The sequence below is a fragment of the Telopea speciosissima genome, chromosome 6 (genome assembly GCF_018873765.1).
Source record: "Telopea speciosissima isolate NSW1024214 ecotype Mountain lineage chromosome 6, Tspe_v1, whole genome shotgun sequence".
NCBI classification, from domain to species: Eukaryota; Viridiplantae; Streptophyta; class Magnoliopsida; order Proteales; family Proteaceae; genus Telopea; species Telopea speciosissima.
In genome coordinates this window covers 56,478,333-56,499,471 of record NC_057921.1, presented here as the reverse complement: position 1 = coordinate 56,499,471, position 21,139 = coordinate 56,478,333, and the positions used below count along the sequence as shown (strand labels likewise).

Genomic DNA, 21,139 nt, shown 5'->3' with positions numbered 1-21,139 from the left:
GCACTCCCACCCCTCTGTGCCAAATCGATCTCACTGTCTCTATTCCTCTCCCTCTCTCACTCTGCAACTTGGAACGGTGGTGCATATCAGGACTGCAACCAACACATTAACTCCTCTCTTCTCTGTGTCATGTTGAGAGTAACAGAAGGCCTTAGAGATCTTCTAATGGGGATATAGTAACAACAAAACAGTAAGCAGAACATCTCGCTAAAGTTTATTTGACAGAAAAACCAACTCATAAAGGAACATTTCAAACCTTGGCTTGGAAAAAACGATAAAGAGGGTCTGAGCAGAAATAGCATGAGAAGCAGTGGCAAGGACTCCAAGATGCGTGCTTTGGCTTGATATCACAGACGATGGCATGGTACTTTGTTGACGAGCAAGACGCCTAACTCCAACACGTAATTCTCCATTCTCCCCCCTACATAATCAGTTAGTAAAAGTACAAAGTATAACTACTGAAAATCGGCGGAGAGAAGATGTGATCATATTAAAGCCCTCTGCACAAATACCTCAGGAAAACAAAAGCATCCCCTGCAACCAATCTCTTAGAAGTGACAAACGTACTCCATCCCGTTGTAAGCAACTGCCTGTGGGGTTGACGTGGTACATTCAATTTGAAAGACATAGGGCTCCTCAGTCATTTACATGTCCGCATACGTACTCCATCCCGTTGTAAGCAACTGCCTGTGGGGTTGAGGTGGTACATTCACTTTGAAAGACATAGGGCTCCTCAGTCATTTACATGTCCGCATACCACCGTGTCTAATACTATTTGGAATGGAAAATTTAGCTTTGATTTGTTTGACAATGTTTCTGAAATAACTTGGACATCAATAACAACCAAAATATAATTGCCATAATAGAAAAGAAAAAAATGCAACTGCAGGTACCTCTGAAGATATGCTTAAATCGCCACTTGTAACCATGAAGAACCTTTGAAGTCAATTGCTGGGTTGGTGTTGGCTGGTTCATGTCCTTCAAGAAAGAAAACCACAGTGAAGTAAGAAAACCACTCAAGGAAGCGAAGTACATAGAAACAACAAAATAGAATGAGAAATACCAATGGAGGAAGGCATTCGTTAGCATATTTTCGAAGAACAGAGAAGCCGCCCTGAGTACTTGTATCAGACACAGTTAAAATCTTGCAGAAAGAGTGAACGGTATGTCGCAAAGGTTCAGGAGTGCTTGGAACAGTACTCCTGGGCTCACTTTGCTGTACAAATTATATCAGAAAACTTAAAATTAAATTTTCTCCACTTGCAACTTCACAATTGAATGGTTTGACATTTGAAAAGTAAGTCTTACATCTGCTTCAGGTTGTAAGGTAATTTGCGCATAAACTTCATCTGTTTCTTGTTCAGCCTGGAAATAGTAGAAATCAACAAAAATACAAAACACCCAAAGACAGAAAGAGAGGAGAATTTACAAAGAGGAATACCAGCAACTCAATGTGTATAACACGGCAAAGGATATTTGAAGGAAGATTAAACATAGGAATTTGCTGATTCAATTCCTGGTTTGTTGATGCTTCTAGCTGTAAAATTCCGAATGGGAAAAAATAAAGGGAAAAAATTCATGTCAGAAAGGAAGAGAGATCGAGGAAGAAATAGACCTTGATTCCAGAAACGAGAAACAAAAAAAAAAAAAAAAAAGAGCTCAAATTTAAAAGAAATAGAGAATCACTCACTTGTTCCCACCATTACAATCTCTTTTTCTCACTCAAAGGTAGTCCTGGGATAGCACCGGTTCTATTATACCCGTGCCCAAATCAGTCCTAATTTACACTTGATGCGTAGGTGCTATGCCAATAGCTGTCCTAGCTGGCAACAAGTGTGAGGAGATTTGAAGTAGACAACCTAATCCATTCCGGATGTATGATCGTGAAGTAACCTAAACTCCTCATTTAAACCTTCGCATGCGTAACAGGGCACATCTATATTACTGAGCACAAACGCCTCTAGTAATATCCTTGCGAGCAGACGAGAGCTCCGGTCGAATCCCAGACAAAACAATGCTGGAATTCATCAACCGGTCCATCACCCTAGGCAGGCCCTGATCAGTCAGCTACATCAACCGGTGGGTCCTGCTGACCTATTTTGGACTGTTGTGTGTGGGTCGGTGGGACCCCCAAATCCTGCATCGTGTCAACCCTCGAGTGCGTGGACTTATGATATGACCTACCTCTAGCTTCACGACCACTATGGAGGCAAGGTGGGGAGTCTACAGGGTCAAATCAGAGAATTAATCCGTTTTGACCCCAATAGGTGTGCAGGCAAACGGACGCTAGTGCCTTTTGCCTATATAAGAGAGAATGAGCTTTTAAAGCTCATTATTCAAAACCTAACCGAGGGAGAAAGAAGAAAAGAGAGAAATGAAAAGAAGAAAGGAGAAGAAGAGGAAGAGGCGAGCTTGGAGCATGGACTGTCGGCTGCTACTTCACAGTTGCTGTCCGCAACCCCCCCCCCCCAAGGTAGGCTTGTGCTGCTCCTCCTTTGTTCCTATTTTACAAACTAGGGTTTGTAGTTCCAGGTCGGGTTTCGCCCGAAACTCCGTGCCGACACCAGGAATCAGTAGATTTTGCATTGGTTGCTGATTTGACGTCTATGTGCACGTAAACCAATTAATGAACAGATTGAATTCCGGCGGTTTCAGGTCAAAACCGCCAAGACCTAGAAGTTAGGGTTTTGATCGGAGATTCAATCGTATCTCCAACTTCACCCGGTGAAATGCGATGCAAATAGACTCTATGCGTAGACGGAGTGATCCCCCACAATCTGTATGGAGTGGAAATAAACCCGACAAGGTGTCAAAGTACTTCTAAGCTAAATGATAGCTCCCGGAGCATCCACCAGTCGATGACTGGGGATCCACCGGTCGATGATCACATCAACCGGTGACTCTGCTCACTGGTTGATCATAGGCATCCACCGATGGATCAATCACATCAACCGGCTGGCTCCCAATGGGGGATTGTGATCTGCCCTTCTATGAAAGACCTTCGACACTTGTTTAATATTGGGTTTAATACTTTGTTAACATTAATAGGTCAACCCTAGTACATCAGTGAGGCGTGTCTTGGGATCGCTTGGGCATCCATTGGGTTGTGATCACCTAGTCTACCGACAAAGTGAGTGGGTGTAGTTTGAACTTCTTTTGGCGTGTTTCTCATTAGTTAGGATTGTATTTACATTCATAGCATGTTCTAATATAAGTTAAACATGTATGATTTTATTGCTTGATGTTGAGATTATGTATTGTGAGACAAATAGAATCCGGTGTAGCCGAGGAGGTTCCAGTACCAAGATTGCCATATTGATATACATTCATATTGCATCATGTACATTAGCCGTAGAAGTGGAAATGGGTTACGGTGTGGCCCAAGTCATTCCGGTACCGTATTCACCATACAAATTATGGCATCAGAACTTGTATGCTAGGATTGGAAATGGGTTGCGGTGTGGCCGAGGTTGTTCTGGTACCGTATACGCCATACTCTATTGTATGTGTATGTATATGTTAGAGGAGATGGGAGGACAGTGTGGCCGAGAAATGATTCCGGTACTATGGCCCCGGTCTATTTACATATATGTATATATGCGCCACATATTGTACATATAGATGGATGTTGGTTAGGATAACTAACTTGGTTACTACAACCCTAGCCAACAGGGGGTTACGTGTTAGTTGGACCTTCGTGGTATGTCGGATGATGATTTTCTTGAATGCTACATCGGTACGATGTGATTATTGCCAGAGGCGGTTCCGAGCCGGGTAACTGAGGCTGTTTCCAGGACCGACGGGGTTTATCAGGGTTTGCTGGGCGACCCAAGTCGCATTCGGGGACTAGCAAGCTCCCTTCCGCAACTAGGACTATATCAATGGGTGACCTAGGTCGCATTCGAGGACCAGCGATGCATCCTAATGTGTTGCAGTAGAACCTAACCCATGACTTAGTTGTCTTGTTTATGATAATTAAAGGAATTGAATTCATGCACCGCATCATTATGTTTGTGTATGCTTGCATGTCCCCATCCCTCATTGAGCTTAGTAAAGCTCGCCCCTCGTGTACACACTCTTTTAGTTGTGAATGCAGATGTTTTGGTGTCAATAAGTGAGAACCTCTTATCCTGTGCTGATGTCGGCAAGATGTCTGATGGGACCTAGAGTCTGTGGAGCATAACTCGGGATGCATTATGGGTATTGTGCCCATGGTGGGCAGTGGTCGTGAATGTGGCATTCCATCCCCTCTTTTGTTAATTTGACGTTAAATGGTTGTATATTTCCATGGTGAGCTATTGGACATCTGAGAATGGGTTCTTTGGGCTGTAAGAGAAATCTATTGAGAACAATATAAGCAACAATAGATTAAGATTCATGGGAAAGAATTTATACACATTGAATGAAGCCTATAATGTCTAGGACATGATGAAACGGATTTGCAAAGAGGGGACAAAGATGTCATTCCACCTGATGACAGAGAGAGAGTCCTAGTAGGGGTGTCAACCAGTCGGGACTGGTCAGGACTAATCCGTTCCCACCAAGTTAAGGCCATGCACTGATTCTACCATTTAGGTAATCAGCCCTTGTAGGGCATGGACACATTTGTATTCGATTGGCCCAGCTCCTTAGTTCGCCTTTTACTTTAAAGCCTTAAACTCCTTCCTTGGTAGGGACTATCTCTCTTTCCCTTTTCTTGTTATTTGATTGGTTTGTATTCGTGCTCTCTTCCTCTTTGGCTCAAGCCTTTCCACTCCCTTGCCGTTGCCATGGATAAAGCTTTGAACCAATGGATGAACATCATGGTCAAAGAAGATCCTGAGGGGTTGGGAATATTCCACTTACATCCTATTTATGAGATGCAAAAGGTGAAACTAAGCTGGAGGCTACTTTTTGGTGCCACATCTACAGGTTGTCACTTTTTTTTTCTTATGAGTGATAACAAAGATATCCGACCTGCTCAGCCCCGCACTCCCAGGGTTCTCCTTAACAAAGGACTATGAGTGTTGGATCAAAACAATGATTCAAAAGTACCTTATACACTTTCCAAAGTTCGTACTTATGCATGAAAATGTACCTTCTCTTCTGCAATCCGTGCAAAACTCTTCCTCCCAGCACAACTGGTACGTTATATTTGACCTACAAGACATTGAAGAAATATGAGACATTAAGTATCTACAACAGAAACCACAATACATTTTTGAGGTGATTTAAATATTGAATCCTATAATGGGCTATCACCATACTAGAAGGTGGTTCCAAACATGTTCCTTATAGCGGTTGTAAGTATTAAAGGTGGAATTGCTCAATCATTAATGAGGACAGCTAACCTTGCTTCACCTTTATTCTCAAGTGTTTAATAGTAGGGTGAAACTATTAAGAGCTTTAATTCGGAGCAGTGGAAATTTCTTTGGTGCTGAATCAGAAAAAGCATCCAGGCTCGAACATTACCTATCCTGGTTGTCTTCTAATTCAACAGCTTAAAGTATATGTAATCTTAAATGGGCTATTAATCAGGCATGTATACGACGAGTGCGTCAACTCTCACCGACTATAAACTGATTACCTTCTTCACTTTTATGTGAAAGGGGGCCTTGATAAAAGGAAACAACCCTTAGTTAATATATGTATATATTTTCATTTTGTGAATGGCCCACATGAAGTATGAAAGGGCCTTGTGGATCTCATATTTTGGACTTCATAGCCTTAAAGCTTAAAACTTTTTTTTTTGGGGGTAAGATTAAATCTTAAACATGGATCACTTGAGAAGCACATCCTTGGCTAGCTGAAGCTGAAACATTATATATCAATTCATCATCAAACTCAATCCACTCTCCTACTTTATATAGAGCCACAGTTCAATATATAACTACAGAAGACCACCAGCAAATGAGAGACCTTCATATACAGAATTCGTGCCACGTCTTTCTCAAGATGTTTCCTTTCTAGAAGCATTGGACAGTAAAGAGGGGTTGAAATGGGAAGTCATCGAAGATCCAAAGACACCTTTCTTCATATTCTAATTCATTTAAATTTTATTGGTGTTTATTCTTACAAAAAAATAAAAGATGCCTGGCTTCCTGTATCATCGGTTGACATGATAACCCTCTAAACAACTACTAAACTTCCAAGGCTTACTATATCATCGGTTGACATGATAACACTCTAACAACTACTTAACTTCCAATCCAGTTATAAAACACACACCATATATAGCACAGAAAAATGTAGGCAATCAAAACCCAGTCAGAACGTACATCTAGTCAAAGAACTGGTTGGATCAAGTCAACCTGGTTTCAACCCATCTTCTTCTCTGGTTTCTCAATGAGGCTGCATGGATCATAGTATCATATGTTCTTCATCAAACAATCATGTTAAACTGATTGTTATTAGGACCATTTTGATAACTGTTCATATAGATTTCTGTACTTACTGCACAGTAAGTGAAACCAAGCTCACTCATCTATTGCAGTCAACCAACTGACCATATCATGGACTCACATTTTTAAAGCTACTGACAACAATAACAACAGCAAAAACAACAACAATTACAATAGGGAAACAAACAGAAGAGAGGAGAAAATCCCCAAATAAATATGGAAAAAGTTTCCCTGCTCAGTAATAGCAGAGAAAGAGAGGGAGAGTCTGGCCATGGCGTGTGTTCTTTTTGTTCTTCATTGGTTTGTGCAGAAAGAGCTCAGAGAGAAAGAGATTGAGATAGGAGATCAGAGAAAGATTGAAAGAGATCGGAGAGTGATTGAGAATAGGAGAGAGAGAGAGAGAGAGAGAGAGAGAGACGGAGATGCTGAGCGGGAGAAGCGTTTTGTGGGGAGAGTGTGTAGTGCAGGAAATGAAGAGGGGTAAAGGGCGTATAACAAAATTAGGGCATGTAATAATTAGCTGCCAATAAATACTTACACACATAGAACCAATAATAGAGTACCAAATATTAAAACAAATAGAGGAAGTTATACGTTCTAATACTCCATCCGAGAGTTATCAGTATTTATCAAATCTGTTCCTATTGAACGTTCAATAAATCTTAGCTTAGTATCTAGTATCTTGGGATGCTGTCAGTTTTAACAATGGACTTTCGTGCAGTTTAAGTTACCCCGAAATGGAAGAGTTGGAACTATTTAGTTCTGTCCTAAATTTAGGCATAGAACTACTAAAATTGTCTCTAAATATAGAGTATCACATTCACTCAAGTTGTGGTTAAAATTATACCGCTTTTAATCAGGACAAATGAGAGGCTGTCCATAACAACCGCTACCAAATGGTGCCAAAAGGAGGCGGTTATATTTTACCGCTTGTACATACTCACATTAAAAAGCGGTGGTAATACAATCACTGTTAAATATAAAAAATAGTTCACTCTAGTTGTGGTTAAAACTTACCGCTTTTAATTAGGACCAATCAGAGGCGGTAATTTAATGCCGCTGCTAACTCCTTACAAATAGGAGCGGTGAAATATTACCGCCGCTAAATATATAATACCACATTCACTTCCATTGAGGTTAATGCTATACCACTTTTAATTAGGACCAATCATAGGCGATCTATAATAACTGCTGCCAAATAGTCACAAATGGAGGCGGTAATATGTCACCACTGCTGAAGACCAATACATAGTGACTGTAATATATTAGCACTCCCGAAATTTATAGCGATGCTATTGTTCAACTACCGTTTAATGAGGCATATAACAGAGGTAAAATTTAACGCCACTATATATTCCACCTAAGTGCAGCCACTGCCCCCTTTTGTTATGGTGGACTGATCCTAAAAAAGTATCTGAAGCGATTCTTCCTCTCCTATGGACAAAGGATAACTTTTGCCTAGTATTTATTAGATAAAAGAAATCTTGCATCTGGTGTTGGACTGTTTCTGCTCCAGGGGTTATAGAATGCCATCTCAAATGTTCCCACAAGCACACCCGCACGTAGCACACACACACAGACACAGAATAAAGGTTCTAATTGAAAAAACATTGATAAAGTAAAAAAGAAATAAACAAACCTTATAATTTTCTGGTAAATCGTTGATCCAATTTGCGCACACATCCTCTACATTGTTGATTAACTGAGATGGGAAAGATCATAATCACTACCATGCATGACACTATTTAACAACTAGATTGAGCAGGGATTTAGGATGGGATAAATAAGAACTGACAATACCTTGTTATTATAATGCAAGAGATGTGATTGTTCTACGGGAAACTCCGCTTCAGCGATAACTATGATGCCCCAATTAATAGAATGGTTTGGCCCCATAGCTATTTGACTTTAAATTATCTGCAAAACAAAAATTATAAGGTAAATCATTGTAGAAAATAAGATCTGAATCTTCAATCATATACAATTGTTGACACCACTCTCATCCTTCGAAGGGGGATGCCATCACACAGTTATTGTTTTCTACTTGGTGGGTGCTCTAATTTGCCTAAAATGAAAAAGGCCACGGTGGGTTCCCCTTCGCAATCTCAATTATAGGATAAACGAAGAAACGGGTGCTAATACGTATAGCTCAAAACAGTTTCTGAGGATGAACTGTTCAGCTTAAGCTTGCATTTCACCTTAGGGTAGATTCTGCCCAGTTAACAGACTTCTTCCTCCAAGAACCGACTGCAGCATCAATTCTACCTTGTAAATTTGTAATCTCCAAGGTAAATATGAAACATGGAAAAAGAAAAACCAGACTAAAAATCACAAAAGAATGGAAGAATAACAAGAGAGTTTTTTCCTCCAGACAAAACAAAGATGGTGGCGGCCATCATAGCAGATGTAGATTGGAGACCCTTCGTCAACCCCAAAACTACATTATATAGTCTAGGGCAGATGGAGGTGTCGCTTTCCTGTGCTTATGACTATTACTCCCGTACCCCTTAAAGCTAAGAGTATTAGTCAAAAAGATATATTAACATTTTTACCTTTTCATTTAAGAGTTAAAATGGAAAAAAATTCTTTGCAGTGCCCTAATCTACAGTGCAGTGCAGTGCAAGCTTGAGAGCTTGACATGTGGAAGATGCAACATCCAACAGTGCACACGAGAAAAGAAAACCTGTCTTGCTTGAAACTCCCACCACTGGATGAAGCTTCTTCCAAATTGTACCAGAAATGTTTCTACTACCTGCTAGTAGGCAAGGAAATGGAATAATTCACTTCACCTTTGATTCATAAATACCCTCGTTTTTATATTTTCTAGAATTATCCTTTAAGATTCCATTTCGTTGGCTGCCAACAGGGTAGCAGGAACATTTTTTTCCCTTATTCGACTACCTGCATGCGCCGTCACCAAAGAAAATCTCGCGTGAAGTCGAGAGAGAGCGAGAGAGCGAAGACATAATCATCTTCTCCTCTTTACCGATGCTCGGACAATCAAGCGGACGCCCCAAATCGTTATTCCATATCAAGCAGCCCCCCATTCTTCTTGTCCTTCGTTTTCTGCTCCAAGCTCTGTTCTTGGAGGATTCTGTCGACAACGAAACCCACAGCAATTTCTATAGCTCCACCTAGTGTACGTTCCATCTTTGTCTGGATCCCTTGTGGGAACCATCTTAGCTGAGGGAAGAAGTCGGTCATGTTGAGTTTGGCCGAAAGCTCCACAAGTTTAATAGTTAATTGAAATTTCTCCTCCAAGCCCAACTCTGCTTCCTTCCTTGACCAATCCTACTCTGTCCGCCATGATTACTCATTCTCTAAGATACCTTTATTCTCCCGCAGTGGTTCCGCCAAGAAACTCTGCGACTCCTTTGAACCCACCTGGAAAAGAGGGACAAAATCGAAACCTATACCAGGGCGACAGGGTCTCCATGTGTTGGAGAGCATGAACCTTAAGACCAGCTGACAGCTGGCTGCCACTGCAGCTGCCGAGCACTAGGGAGTGAAGCGAGGCATCTCGTGGCTTTCAACCTGGGCGAGAGGCGTGTCGCTGCAATCTTCTTCTGCTACCCGCACCAGTCAATTAAACAGCAATAGCAATCTGATTCCACTAGAGGGCCAAGGGTGGGCAGCAGGTCCAGCCCTTGCTTGGTTTATAGGGGTAAATTGAAGGATATGGTGAGTTTGTCGACCAGAGAGCCAGCTGAGCAGTCTCTCTCTCTTTTAGGTTTTCTGTCTAGCTTTTCGCCTGATGCACAGTTGATGTTAAACTTGGATTATGTTTATGTTAAAGGAAGAACATAGGGTCGGAGGGGGGGGGGGGGGTTTTTTGGGGTGGGTTTTTTTGTTTTGTTTGGCAAGTAAGGTGGGGAATGACCGCCTCACCCCTGCCTGAGCGCCTTGCTCGAACAGGGTTAAGGAGGTCATTCTTCACCTCGCTGTGTTTCGACAGGACGGTCCTGTCACACAGCTCGGCAGTAGATGATCCAAATTGGGGTTTGAAGTCACTTACAACAGTTTCATTTTTGGAAATAAGATGTATGTGTTTGTTTTCACGATAAAATTACTTGGCTTTATGTGTAGAGGGAAAATTATCTCCTCCAATTCCCTACCCAGCCCAGTTTCCCAGTTCCTGTTTTTTGGTTCTTTGAGATACTCTTGATGCAATACTTCGCAGAATCGTTATCCCCTCCAAATCGCTGCCCCCCTCCAATTCCTCACATGGGGCCGGAAATGACCACCTTACTCCTTGCCCAAAAACAATGCCCAAGGTGGGGTCCACTCCCCCTTATTAGAGGAATTGGAGGTGCCCGTGAATTGGAGGTGATAATTATTCTTCTTTTCAGCCCTCTCTATTAGTTAAGGGTGAGTTGTAAGTTCTCATGTTAAAAATGATTTGGTCGAGCAAGGTAAGGGGGTAAATCGGTAACTTTATCCTTCTAGGATTCCTCTCAATCCATAGCGATATGATTTTACTTTCCTGTTCAGATTAAGATTATGCTTTAGTTTTTATAAATAGGTTGTTAAGAGCCAAGGCTCATGGATGATTAAATGAATAATGAGGGTGGGATATCCTTGGAAGATAGTGAGATTCTGATCCTTGTTTTTGGTGGGAAGCCAATATCTATCATTTGAATTTTCTCTGTTTTTTTTGCCCCCTTCAAGTAAATATTTTTTTTATTTTTGTGGTTCTAGCTTGCTGGAGACTGTTTTAAGCTGAGTTTGGTGTGGAAGATCATATTTTTAAGTTGTTGTTTTAGTGCTCTGTTTTTTTAAACATGTCGGAGATGCTCTGATTTTTTAGCCGTTTTACTGAAATCGAAATTTCTTGTACTGGAGAAAATGTCCATCAGATTTCCCAACTTTGGGCAATTCAAGGACCACCCAAGAAGGACCTTTGACCTAGGATAATTGCTGATCCGAGTTACTGATATGGTATTATTAGAAACTCCTGATTCAGCCTATTTACTGTTTCAGACTTGGAAGTTCTTTCAATTACTTTCAATCAATCCATTAACTTTGCATCAGTTTTGGGGTTTGCATTAGCTGGCCAAGAAGTGAACTCAATTCGAATCTTAGGCTGATCTGACATTCTGATTGTGATTAATTAGAAATATCTTATTTTCTGAATTTCAATTCAAATTTGATTCTCTTCTAATTACTCTTAATCTGACCAGTTGATTTCTGCGAATTGTTGTCCTCTCCAATTTGCTGCCCCCTCCATTTCCTCCAATTCCTCACATGGGGGGCGGAAATGATCACCCTACCCCCTGCCCGAAAACACTGCCCAAGATGGGGTCCACTCCCTCCTATTAGAGGAATTGGAGGAATTGGAGGTGCCCGCAAATTGGAGGTAATAATTATTCGATCTCTGCTAACTTAAGGACCCTTGGGGGGGAGTTCAAGAAAGGGGGTGACTCGGCTGGGCACCCAAGTGTGAAGGTGGCAATTGGAACTCAAGTACAAGCCTTAGCCAAACCTTCGACAAGCAAAGGCACAACCAATCAACCAGTTGTCTATTGTCTGCATTATTTATGATATTTCTTTTCTAGTGATAGTTAAGAGTTTGAACTTCATTTGAGAAGGTTGACTTTCATTGACTTAATCATGGTTAAATATCTAATACCAATCATTTCCAATGCAGTTAATGCTACACCACTTTTAAATATGACTAATCACACGTGGTCTGTAATAACCAATGCCAAATAGTGAAAAATGGAGGTGGTAATATTTTACCATTGCTGAATACTTATGTATAGTGGTGTTAATATATTACCGCTCCTGAATAGTGACACTATTTTTTGAATGCCGTTGAATGAGGTATATAGCAACAATAAAATTTACCACCACTATGTACATCCTCTATATTGTTGACTAACAGATGTAAAGATCATAATCACTTTCAGGAATGAGACTATTTCACGACTAAATTTAGAAAGGATTTAGAATGAGGTTAAATGAGAAAAGACGATACCTTGTAATAATAATGCAAGAGATGTGATTGTTCTATGGGAAACTCTGTAGCAACTATAACTACGATGCACCAATTAATAGAATGGTTTGGCCACATAGCTATTTGGCTATCGATTATTTGCAAGGCAACAATTATAGGATAACTCATTATAGAAAAGATTTGAATCTTCCATCTTATATGGTTGTTGCTACCACTCTCATACTTCCAAGGAGGATGCCAACACACAATTGCTGTTTTCAATTCAATGGGCACTCTAATTTGTCTTAAATGAAAACGACCATGGTGAGTAAAAATAGAATTCACAAGTACCCTATCATTATCTAATGCATATATCTGCACAAAAGGCTTCCTCCCAGGACTATGACTAGTAAGGGCTTTTCTGTCAACTTAATTTTTAACATTAATACAACAACAACAACAACTACTCAGACTTATCTCAATTAAATGGGATTGGCTACATAGATCCTTGCAAAACAAAGTAGAGAAAAACTGAGGTCCTCACAAAGGTAAAAGAAAGTAAGAGGAAAGAGGTACATCCCGCGAAATCAGGAAAATCTAAGCTACATGGTGTCGACAACGTGCATCCTTGCCCTTCAATAGGGGCTTTATTTGAGGTCATATTTGGTCCAAGACCCAGACAATGCATGTCATTGTTCTAACATTAATCTCCTACCATATTGGAAACAATCATTAAAATATGTTGGTTCAAAATTATAACTTATCAACGCATTTTAAGAAGAAAATTTACCTGCTTTTTGTGACTTCCAAATAGATATGTTTTCCTCCCACTGGTCATGTGGAATCTGATAATCGCAAAATTGGAAGTTAAAAAATGTAATGGAACAAAGAGAGAATAAAGTAGAAGGTTAAAGAAGATGAGAGATGATGGTGGAATGTTGTCAGTTAGAGAAATGATCTCTACAATACAGTCCAAACCTATAATACTTCACTAATATAACATATAGAATTACATACAACTCGCTAGAGAGGTAAAAAATGATAAATACAAAGACAATAAGTAACTGACCTAGTTCCCAAAGTACCCTTAATACATAACTCTAACACACAATGGGTATCACATCATCAAAATTACCATATTGCTCCAATGTTTAACTATTTAATATTTTTTAGAGAAATATTTTAGACATTAAACACAATACATTTTAACGTGCTAGAGAGAGATTAGAACCCTCAATAGGCTATTAGGGTAGTTTTCTCCACACCCTGTCTTTTCTATAATCTAACACATGCGCTCAAGTATGTAGTGAAGTTAGTGCGGTTAGTGCCAACAAATTGATTATGGTCATTTATCCTCAACAACTTCTTTTCTTCGAGCTTCATGGCTAGTGTTTCGAAGGCTCTTGAATGCAATCTCTTCTGGTTGGCGCCTATAATTAATGATTAGATTGGATTAGTCATTAGTGTAGTGCCAATTTTCTATAATTAAACCAATGATAATATCTTTTCAAACTTAAAAAAAGAGGGTTATACCTGATGAGGCCCTCAACTTACGGGTACTATTAGAATGCGAGGTTTCCATTTGCTTAACCTGCATTGCAAGAAGATCCCAATGACAGTAAGTATATTTATTTGTAAACTATTAACTTAAACGAAAAAGTAAAGTTTTGCACGATTATATTATATAATAAGTGTCTTAGTGCATTAGGCTCCCGCAACTATAGAGTCAAGGAGGGGAAAATGTAAGAAGTCTTACCCTTTGCTTCGTAAGAGAGGCTATTTTCAATTTTCGAAACCACATCCTTCAATGCATGGGTGTGAAAGATTTAACAAATTCCATATACATAAAATGCAAAGCAAGGTGGAGAAGAAAGAGGACGAGGAATCATGATGTTCGGCTTCAGATGATTGTGTCATCTTTCCTTACACTTTTTCCTATTCTTCCAATTTTTGGGAAATTTCTCCCCCACTAAGTTGCACTAAAAGTCTATACATAAAAAGTTGTGTGATCAATTACTTGTTCTTGAAGAGTAAAGAAGCAAAAAAAAGAAGGAAACCAAGTATCTTCTTTGAATGAAAACTAAACATTCTATACAAGATTATTCAACATCATTCAAGATAAGAAATATAGTAGCAATAAAGAGTGAAGAATATAACAACAATATCCAGCTATAAAGTAAAGTGTAGATTGGTTAACGGGTCTCATAGATGTCTGGAATTGACTCTATGAGAGTAGCAGAAACCTTTAACAAATATAAAGAGAAAAAAACTTACTATTTCAAAGAGAAAAATAAAAGGGGAGAGGGGGGGAAGACAATAATAGAGATGTCGTAAGTATTAAAGGTATAATTGCTCAGTGATTACTTAGGACAGCTAACCCTACTTCACTTTCATTCTTAAGTGTTTAATAGTAGAGTGAAAGTATTAACATCTTCTAATTTGGAACAGTGAAGATTTCTTTGTTGCAGAATAAGAAAAAGCATCCCCGCTCGAACATTACCTATCCTAGTTCAAATTCAACCGTTTAAAGTAAAAGTTTTCTTAAATGGACCATTAATCAGGCCTTGTATACGACGAGTGCCTCAACTCTCACCCACTAAAATATGATTACCTTCTTCACTTTTATGCGAATGGGTCTTAATAAAAGTATCAAACACATGAAAGTGTAAGGAAACAACCTTTAGTAAATGATATACATACTGTCATTTGTGAATGGCCCACATGAAGTATGAAAGTGACGTGTAAATCTCATACTTTGGACTTGATAGTCTTAAAGTTTAAGCATGGAGTCACTTGAGAAACACATCGTTACGCTAGCTGAAGCTGAAGCATCAAATACCAACTCATCATCCAACCATAGTTGTCACGGCGTCCCAAGGCGTTGGGGAGGGTCTAAATTCAAGTCGACATCAATAAATCAGTCAAGACGTGCAAGGCACCTGCCTAGGCAGCCAAGGCGGCCTTGACAACTATGCATCCAACCCACAAACCTTGATCCCACTGTCCTACTTTATATAGAGCAACAGTTCAATATATAATATATAAAACCACCAGTATATGAAAGATAAGCTACTTTTAGATCATCAAACTTATGAATTTGATTCCAAAGGTTTCTAAGAGGCTTCATAAACAGAATAGTCTTTTTCAAGATGTTTCGGAATGAGAAGTCAGCAAAGCCAAAGAACCTCTATTCTTGTACTAATTCATTTCAAATTTTATTAGTGTTTATTCCTTAGAAGGATAAATGATGGCTTGCACCCTAAACCATCAGTTGAAATGATAACCCTCTAAATCACTAATGAACTTCCAATCCAGTAATAAGCACACAAAGGATATATAGCACAGGACAACAACGGTACTCAAAAACCAGAGAAGAACTGGTTGGTTCAAGTCATCCAATGTTCAACCACATCTTCTTTGGTTTCTTAATGAGGGTGGGTGGGTCATAGTATATCATATGTTCTTAATCAAACAACCATGTTAAACTGATTTTTATTCTGACCATTTTCATAATCTGTATATATATAGATTTCTTTACATACTGCATAGCAAGTGAAACCAATCTCTCTCTCTCTCTCTCTCTCTCTCTCTCATAGTTATCAAGGCGTCACCTAGGCAAGTGACTTGCCGCCATGGTGGTTTTGCCCATGAATGTTCCTTGAGCCTCACTTGCCTATCTTTAATGTCTAGCAACTCTTGCAATCGAGACTTCACTGGATTAGCTTGAAATCCAAGAGTTTCCAGTTCTACAAGAGCCATCAGTTTGTTTTCAAGCATGCTCCTTGGGTCATACCCATCTCTTGTTCAGCATGGTTAGAGATTGTAGTAGCTCCTTCATCTTCCAATTTATCTCATCAATTTCAGCATCAATTGTACTGCTCACATGCTTCTTCTCAATTATCAGACCTTCTACTGCCCTTGAATGTTCCTTGAGCTTCACTTGCCTATCTTTAATGTCTAGCAACTCCTGCAGTCGAGACTTCACTGGATTAGCTTGAAATCCGAGAGTTTCCAGTTCTGCAAGAGCCTTCAGTTTGTTTTCAAGCATGCTCCTTGGGTCATCAACCTGTGATTTGCACGACCTCTCCACCAAGTTTGCAAAGGCCACCATGTACCCTATAGCCAGTCCTCCATGCAACTCTTCATTATACTGATCTAGGGTACTAAAATATGGTCTTTGTGGCAGTAGTTGAAAAGCTTCCATGGACTCAACTTTCTCCCGTGTGCGGGATTTAATGAAATCCAAATACATAAAGTGAAAACAAGGTGGAAGAAGACGAGGAATCGTGATGTTTTCAGCTTCAGATGATTGTGTCATCTTTCGTTACATTGTTTTCCTATTCTTCCAACTTTTGGGAAATTTCTCCCCCACCAAGTTGCACTAAAAGCCTGCGCATAAAAAACTTTGTGATGAATGCTTGTTCTTGAAGAATAAAGAAGCAAATAAAGAAGGAAATCAAGTTTTTTCTTTGAATGCAAACTAAACATTCTATACAAGATGAGAAATACAGCAACAATAAAGAGTGAAGAATGTAACAACAATATAAAGCTATAAAGTTAAGTGTAGATTGGTTAACTGGTCTCATAGATGTCTGGAATTGATTCTATAAGAGTATAAGAAATGTTTTACAATAATAAAGAGAGAAGAAAGAGAGAATAATTTACTATTTAAAAAATAAAAATAAAGGGGGGGCGGGGGAGGAGAGAGAATAATAGAGAGGTTGTAAGTATTAAAGGTATAATTGCTCAATCGTTAATGAGGACAGCTAACCCTGCTTCTCTTTCATTCTCAAGTGTACGGAAACGACCTTTAGTAAATGATTTATATATTGTCATTTGTGAATGGCCCGCATGAAGTATGAAAGTGATGTGTAAATCTCATATTTGGGACTAGATAGCCTTAAAAGTTTAAACATGGAGTCACTTGAGAAGCAAATCATTAGCCAGCTGAAGCTGAAACAACAAATGTCAACTCGTCGTCCAATTCACAAAGCTTGATCCCACTGTCCTACTATATATAGAGCTACAGTTCAATATATAATTATATAAGAACACCAGCATATGAAAGATGGGCTACTTTTAGATCATCAAACTTGTGACTTTGAATCCAAAGGTTTCTAAGAGGCTTCAGATACAAAATTAGATACAGGTATTTTTCAAAATGAGAAGTCAGCAAAGAGGGCCAAAGAACCTTTCTGCTTGTTCTAATTCATTTCAAATTTTATTGGTGTTCATTCCTTAGAAGAATTTGCTGGCTCCCTATACCATAGGTTGACATGATAACCCTCTAAACTCCTAATTATCTTCCAATCCAGAAATAAGAAACAGGATATATAGCACAGTACAATCAAGGTAATAAAAAACCAGACAGAACGTACATCAAGCCAAAGAACTGGTTGGATGAAGTCATCCTATGTGCAATCACATCTTCTTCTCTGGTTTCTCAATAAGGGTGGGTGGATCACAGTATAATATGTTCTTAATCAAACAATCATGTTAAACTGATTATTATTCTGACCATTTTAATAATCTGTATATATAGATTTCTTTACAAACTGCATAGCAAGTGAAACCAAGTGCTCTCCCTCTTCTGCAGTCAACCAACTGACCATACCATGAACTCACATTTTTAAAGCTACTAACAACAAGAAGAAGAACAATTACAATGGAGAAACAAACAAGATAGAGGAGAAAATCCCCAAATAAAGATGGAAAATGTTTCCCTACTCAGCAATTGGAGAGATAGAGAGAGAGAGAGAGCAGACATAAACTTAATCAAATATAGAAACAGAAATATATTACCGCTGCTAAATACTAACAAATCAGAGGCGGCCCAAAAAAACCGCTGCCAAATAGTGCTAAGCAGAGGTGGTTATGCATTACTACTTGTGGATACTCGCATTAAAAGCAGTGGTAATATAATATCACCATTAAATATAAAAAATAATTCACTCCAGTTATGATTAAAACTTTACCGTTTTTAATTAAGACCAATCAGAGGCAGTAATTTAATGACATTGCTAACTCCCTACAAATAGGAGCGGTAAAATATACCGCCGTTAAATAACTAATACTGCATAAACTTCAGTTGAGGTTAACGGCTTAACGCTACGCCACTTTTAATTAGGACCAATCATATGTTGTCTAAAATAACTTATGCCAAATAGTGAGAAATGGAGGCAGCCGCTGCCCCCATTTCTTGAAGTGGACGGATCCTAAAAAAGTGACTGTAGGGATTCTTCCTCTCCTACAGACTAAGTATAACTTTTGTCAAGAATTTATTAAATGTAAGAAATCTTGTATCTGGTGTTGGGCTGTTTTCTCTTTTGCGTTATAAATGAATTCTAGGTTTCTGCTTCAGAAGTTATAGAATGTCATCTCAATGTTCCCACATGCACGATCACAAGCACACCATCATGCACGCACGCAAACACACACATAGAGAATATAAATTCTATTTGGAAAAACATTGGTTACATAAGAATTCATCATTTGTAACCAATGTTACAAATGAATTCTAGGTTTCTGCTTCAGGAGTTATAGAATGTCATTTCAATGTTCCCACATGCACGATCACAAGCACACCATCATGCACGCACGCAAACACACACATAGAGAATATAAATTCTATTTGAAAAAACATTGGTTACATAAGAATTCATCATTTGTAACCAATGTTACAAATGAATTCTAGGTTTCTGCTTCAGGAGTTATAGAATGTCATTTCAATGTTCCCACATGCACGATCACAAGCACACCATCATGCACGCACGCAAACACACATGTAGAGAATATAAATTCTATTTGAAAAAACATTGGTTACATAAGAAAGAGATAAACAAACCTGATAATCCCCTGGTAAATCGTTGATTCGATTTGTGCAAACATTCTCCATATCATTGATTAACTGAGATGGAAAGATCATAATCACTTCCATGCATGACAAAATTAAACGATTAGATGGAAAGGATTCAAGATGGGTTAAACGAGAACAGCCAATACCTTGTATTCATAATGCAGGAGGTGTGATCGTTCAATGGGAACCTCTGCATCAGCGATTACTACGATGAGCCCATCAAAAGAATGGTTCGGCCTCATAGCTATTTCGCTTTAAATAATCTGCAAGAAAACAATTATAGTGTAACTCATTCTAGAAAATAAGATCTGAATCTTCCATCATATACAATTGTTACCACCACTCTCAATTCAATTGGAACTATAATTTGCTCAAAAGGAGAAACATGGGAAAGACAGAATGGAAAAGGGAAAAAGGAATACCGAAAATGATTCAATATTTCAATCTCAAATCTATAATGCCTTTAGAAGCCAAGAGGCAAACTCAATTAAACGTTAAGGACAGGATGCTTTCCAACATCAAACCAGTTAGCTTACTACTGTAGCACTTTAAATATCATAATTCCAACACTTAGATTGAGGATCCATACCTTATGTTGTTAAAGCTTGAGATGAAGAAAGAGTGAAGACGCAGATGAAGAAGAAAGAAGAAAGAACAAAAAGCATACTAAAAGAATCAAGAGGATGGAGAAGCCGGAAGAACGGCAGAGACTGTTATATTAGACGCAGATGGGAAACCCTACCTCACCCCAAACCACCTTATGTCGGCGGAGCCATTCAACCCCTCAAAATAACATTATATAGGAGGTTAAAAGTAGGGATCCAGATCTTCTATGGTGCGCTGTCCGTAACAGCCTGTGCGATGCAGATTGGGTCACGCATGCAATGACCGCCTTATTGCGTTTGGACAAGGGTAAGGTGATAATTACACATACGACTCAGTCTGAATCGCCCAGACCCCTATGGGTAACGCGCCATAGAAGATTTGAATTGTAAAAATAATGGGTACCAATAGTAATTTACAAGGCCCAGAACAGCCTACTCTATTATGGGCCTTATTCTCATAATTAAGCCCAAATCCACCTTATATTCAGGCCTGACTTTAGTTTCCCAAAAGCCTTATTTGTTTTGAAGGGTTTTGGTGAGATGTAATTAACTAATGGGAGAATGGTACGGATTTATCATGGAATACCAAATATATAATAAATCAGGTGGGATTTTCATCCTCTTAAGTGCGTAAAACCATGGGTAGTGACGTCTTTTTATTCTCTCAAGTGTTAAGTGGACGGTTGGATTCTTAAGTGTGGTGCACTTGAGAAGATAAATTTCCAATAGGGTTGAATTTAAGTTTCTTTGTTTGACAACATCCACACTTTGGTGCAAATATCTACATGAAGATAGAAGACGTCCGCAACTTGGTGTAGACATCCACAAGTATTGAGTAGACGTCTGCACTCGTGTCAGAACAATGAATAATTATGGCTATATTTTTTAGCATTAGAATTTAAACAATTATATTTTTTTGACCATTAGAGGTCGACAAACATCCCACAAGTGTTTTAAGTTTCTTTCGAGCTAATGTTATCAGAAACAATTGTGGCCTATGATAAGGGACTTGGGGACCTTTAAGAGCTAATGATCAACATTACTCACCAACACTTTAGCTGAGCATTCTTTTTTCTATGGCCTTTACAGGTTTTTAGAGATCTTGTGCTTTAAACCTGTAAATCTATCTTGTCTAAAGGTTGTACTTTTTTTCTTTCTTTTTGAGTAGTTGTTACATTATGTGTTAAGTATGTCCTACACAAAAAGAATCAATTGGTGTTTGATTTTGTAAGGATTTTAATGAACCATATTTTTTTAATGAAAACAAGAAGGATCACAAAAAAAAATGCAATAATAAATTCAAAGAACCTCGCACCAAAAAAGAGTGGCTTTGATACAAAACTGTGGAGAAAATGACCCAAGT

General features: G+C 38.9%; 1 protein-coding gene and 1 long non-coding RNA gene across 2 annotated transcripts in view; both read right to left on the bottom strand.

Annotated features, from left to right (window-relative positions):
* Nucleotides 1-733: 733 nt before the first annotated feature.
* Nucleotides 734-1,558, bottom strand: LOC122665964 (auxin response factor 11-like; the record flags this gene model as incomplete). The annotated part of the gene is made up of 5 exons (XM_043862084.1): nt 734-816; nt 894-978; nt 1,064-1,216; nt 1,309-1,365; nt 1,442-1,558. Coding segments are annotated over 5 exons (495 nt in total), but the record flags the coding sequence as incomplete, so codon positions are not given.
* Nucleotides 1,559-8,014: 6,456 nt separating this feature from the next.
* The window catches only part of LOC122664983, a 32,080-nt gene continuing 18,955 nt past the window's right edge, over nt 8,015-21,139 (bottom strand). Inside the window, exons 2-3 of the long non-coding RNA XR_006333409.1 lie at nt 19,708-19,717; nt 8,015-8,066 (exon numbers count right to left, since the gene is read on the bottom strand). This is a non-coding gene — a long non-coding RNA (uncharacterized LOC122664983). The remainder of the gene's footprint in view (nt 8,067-19,707; nt 19,718-21,139) is intronic.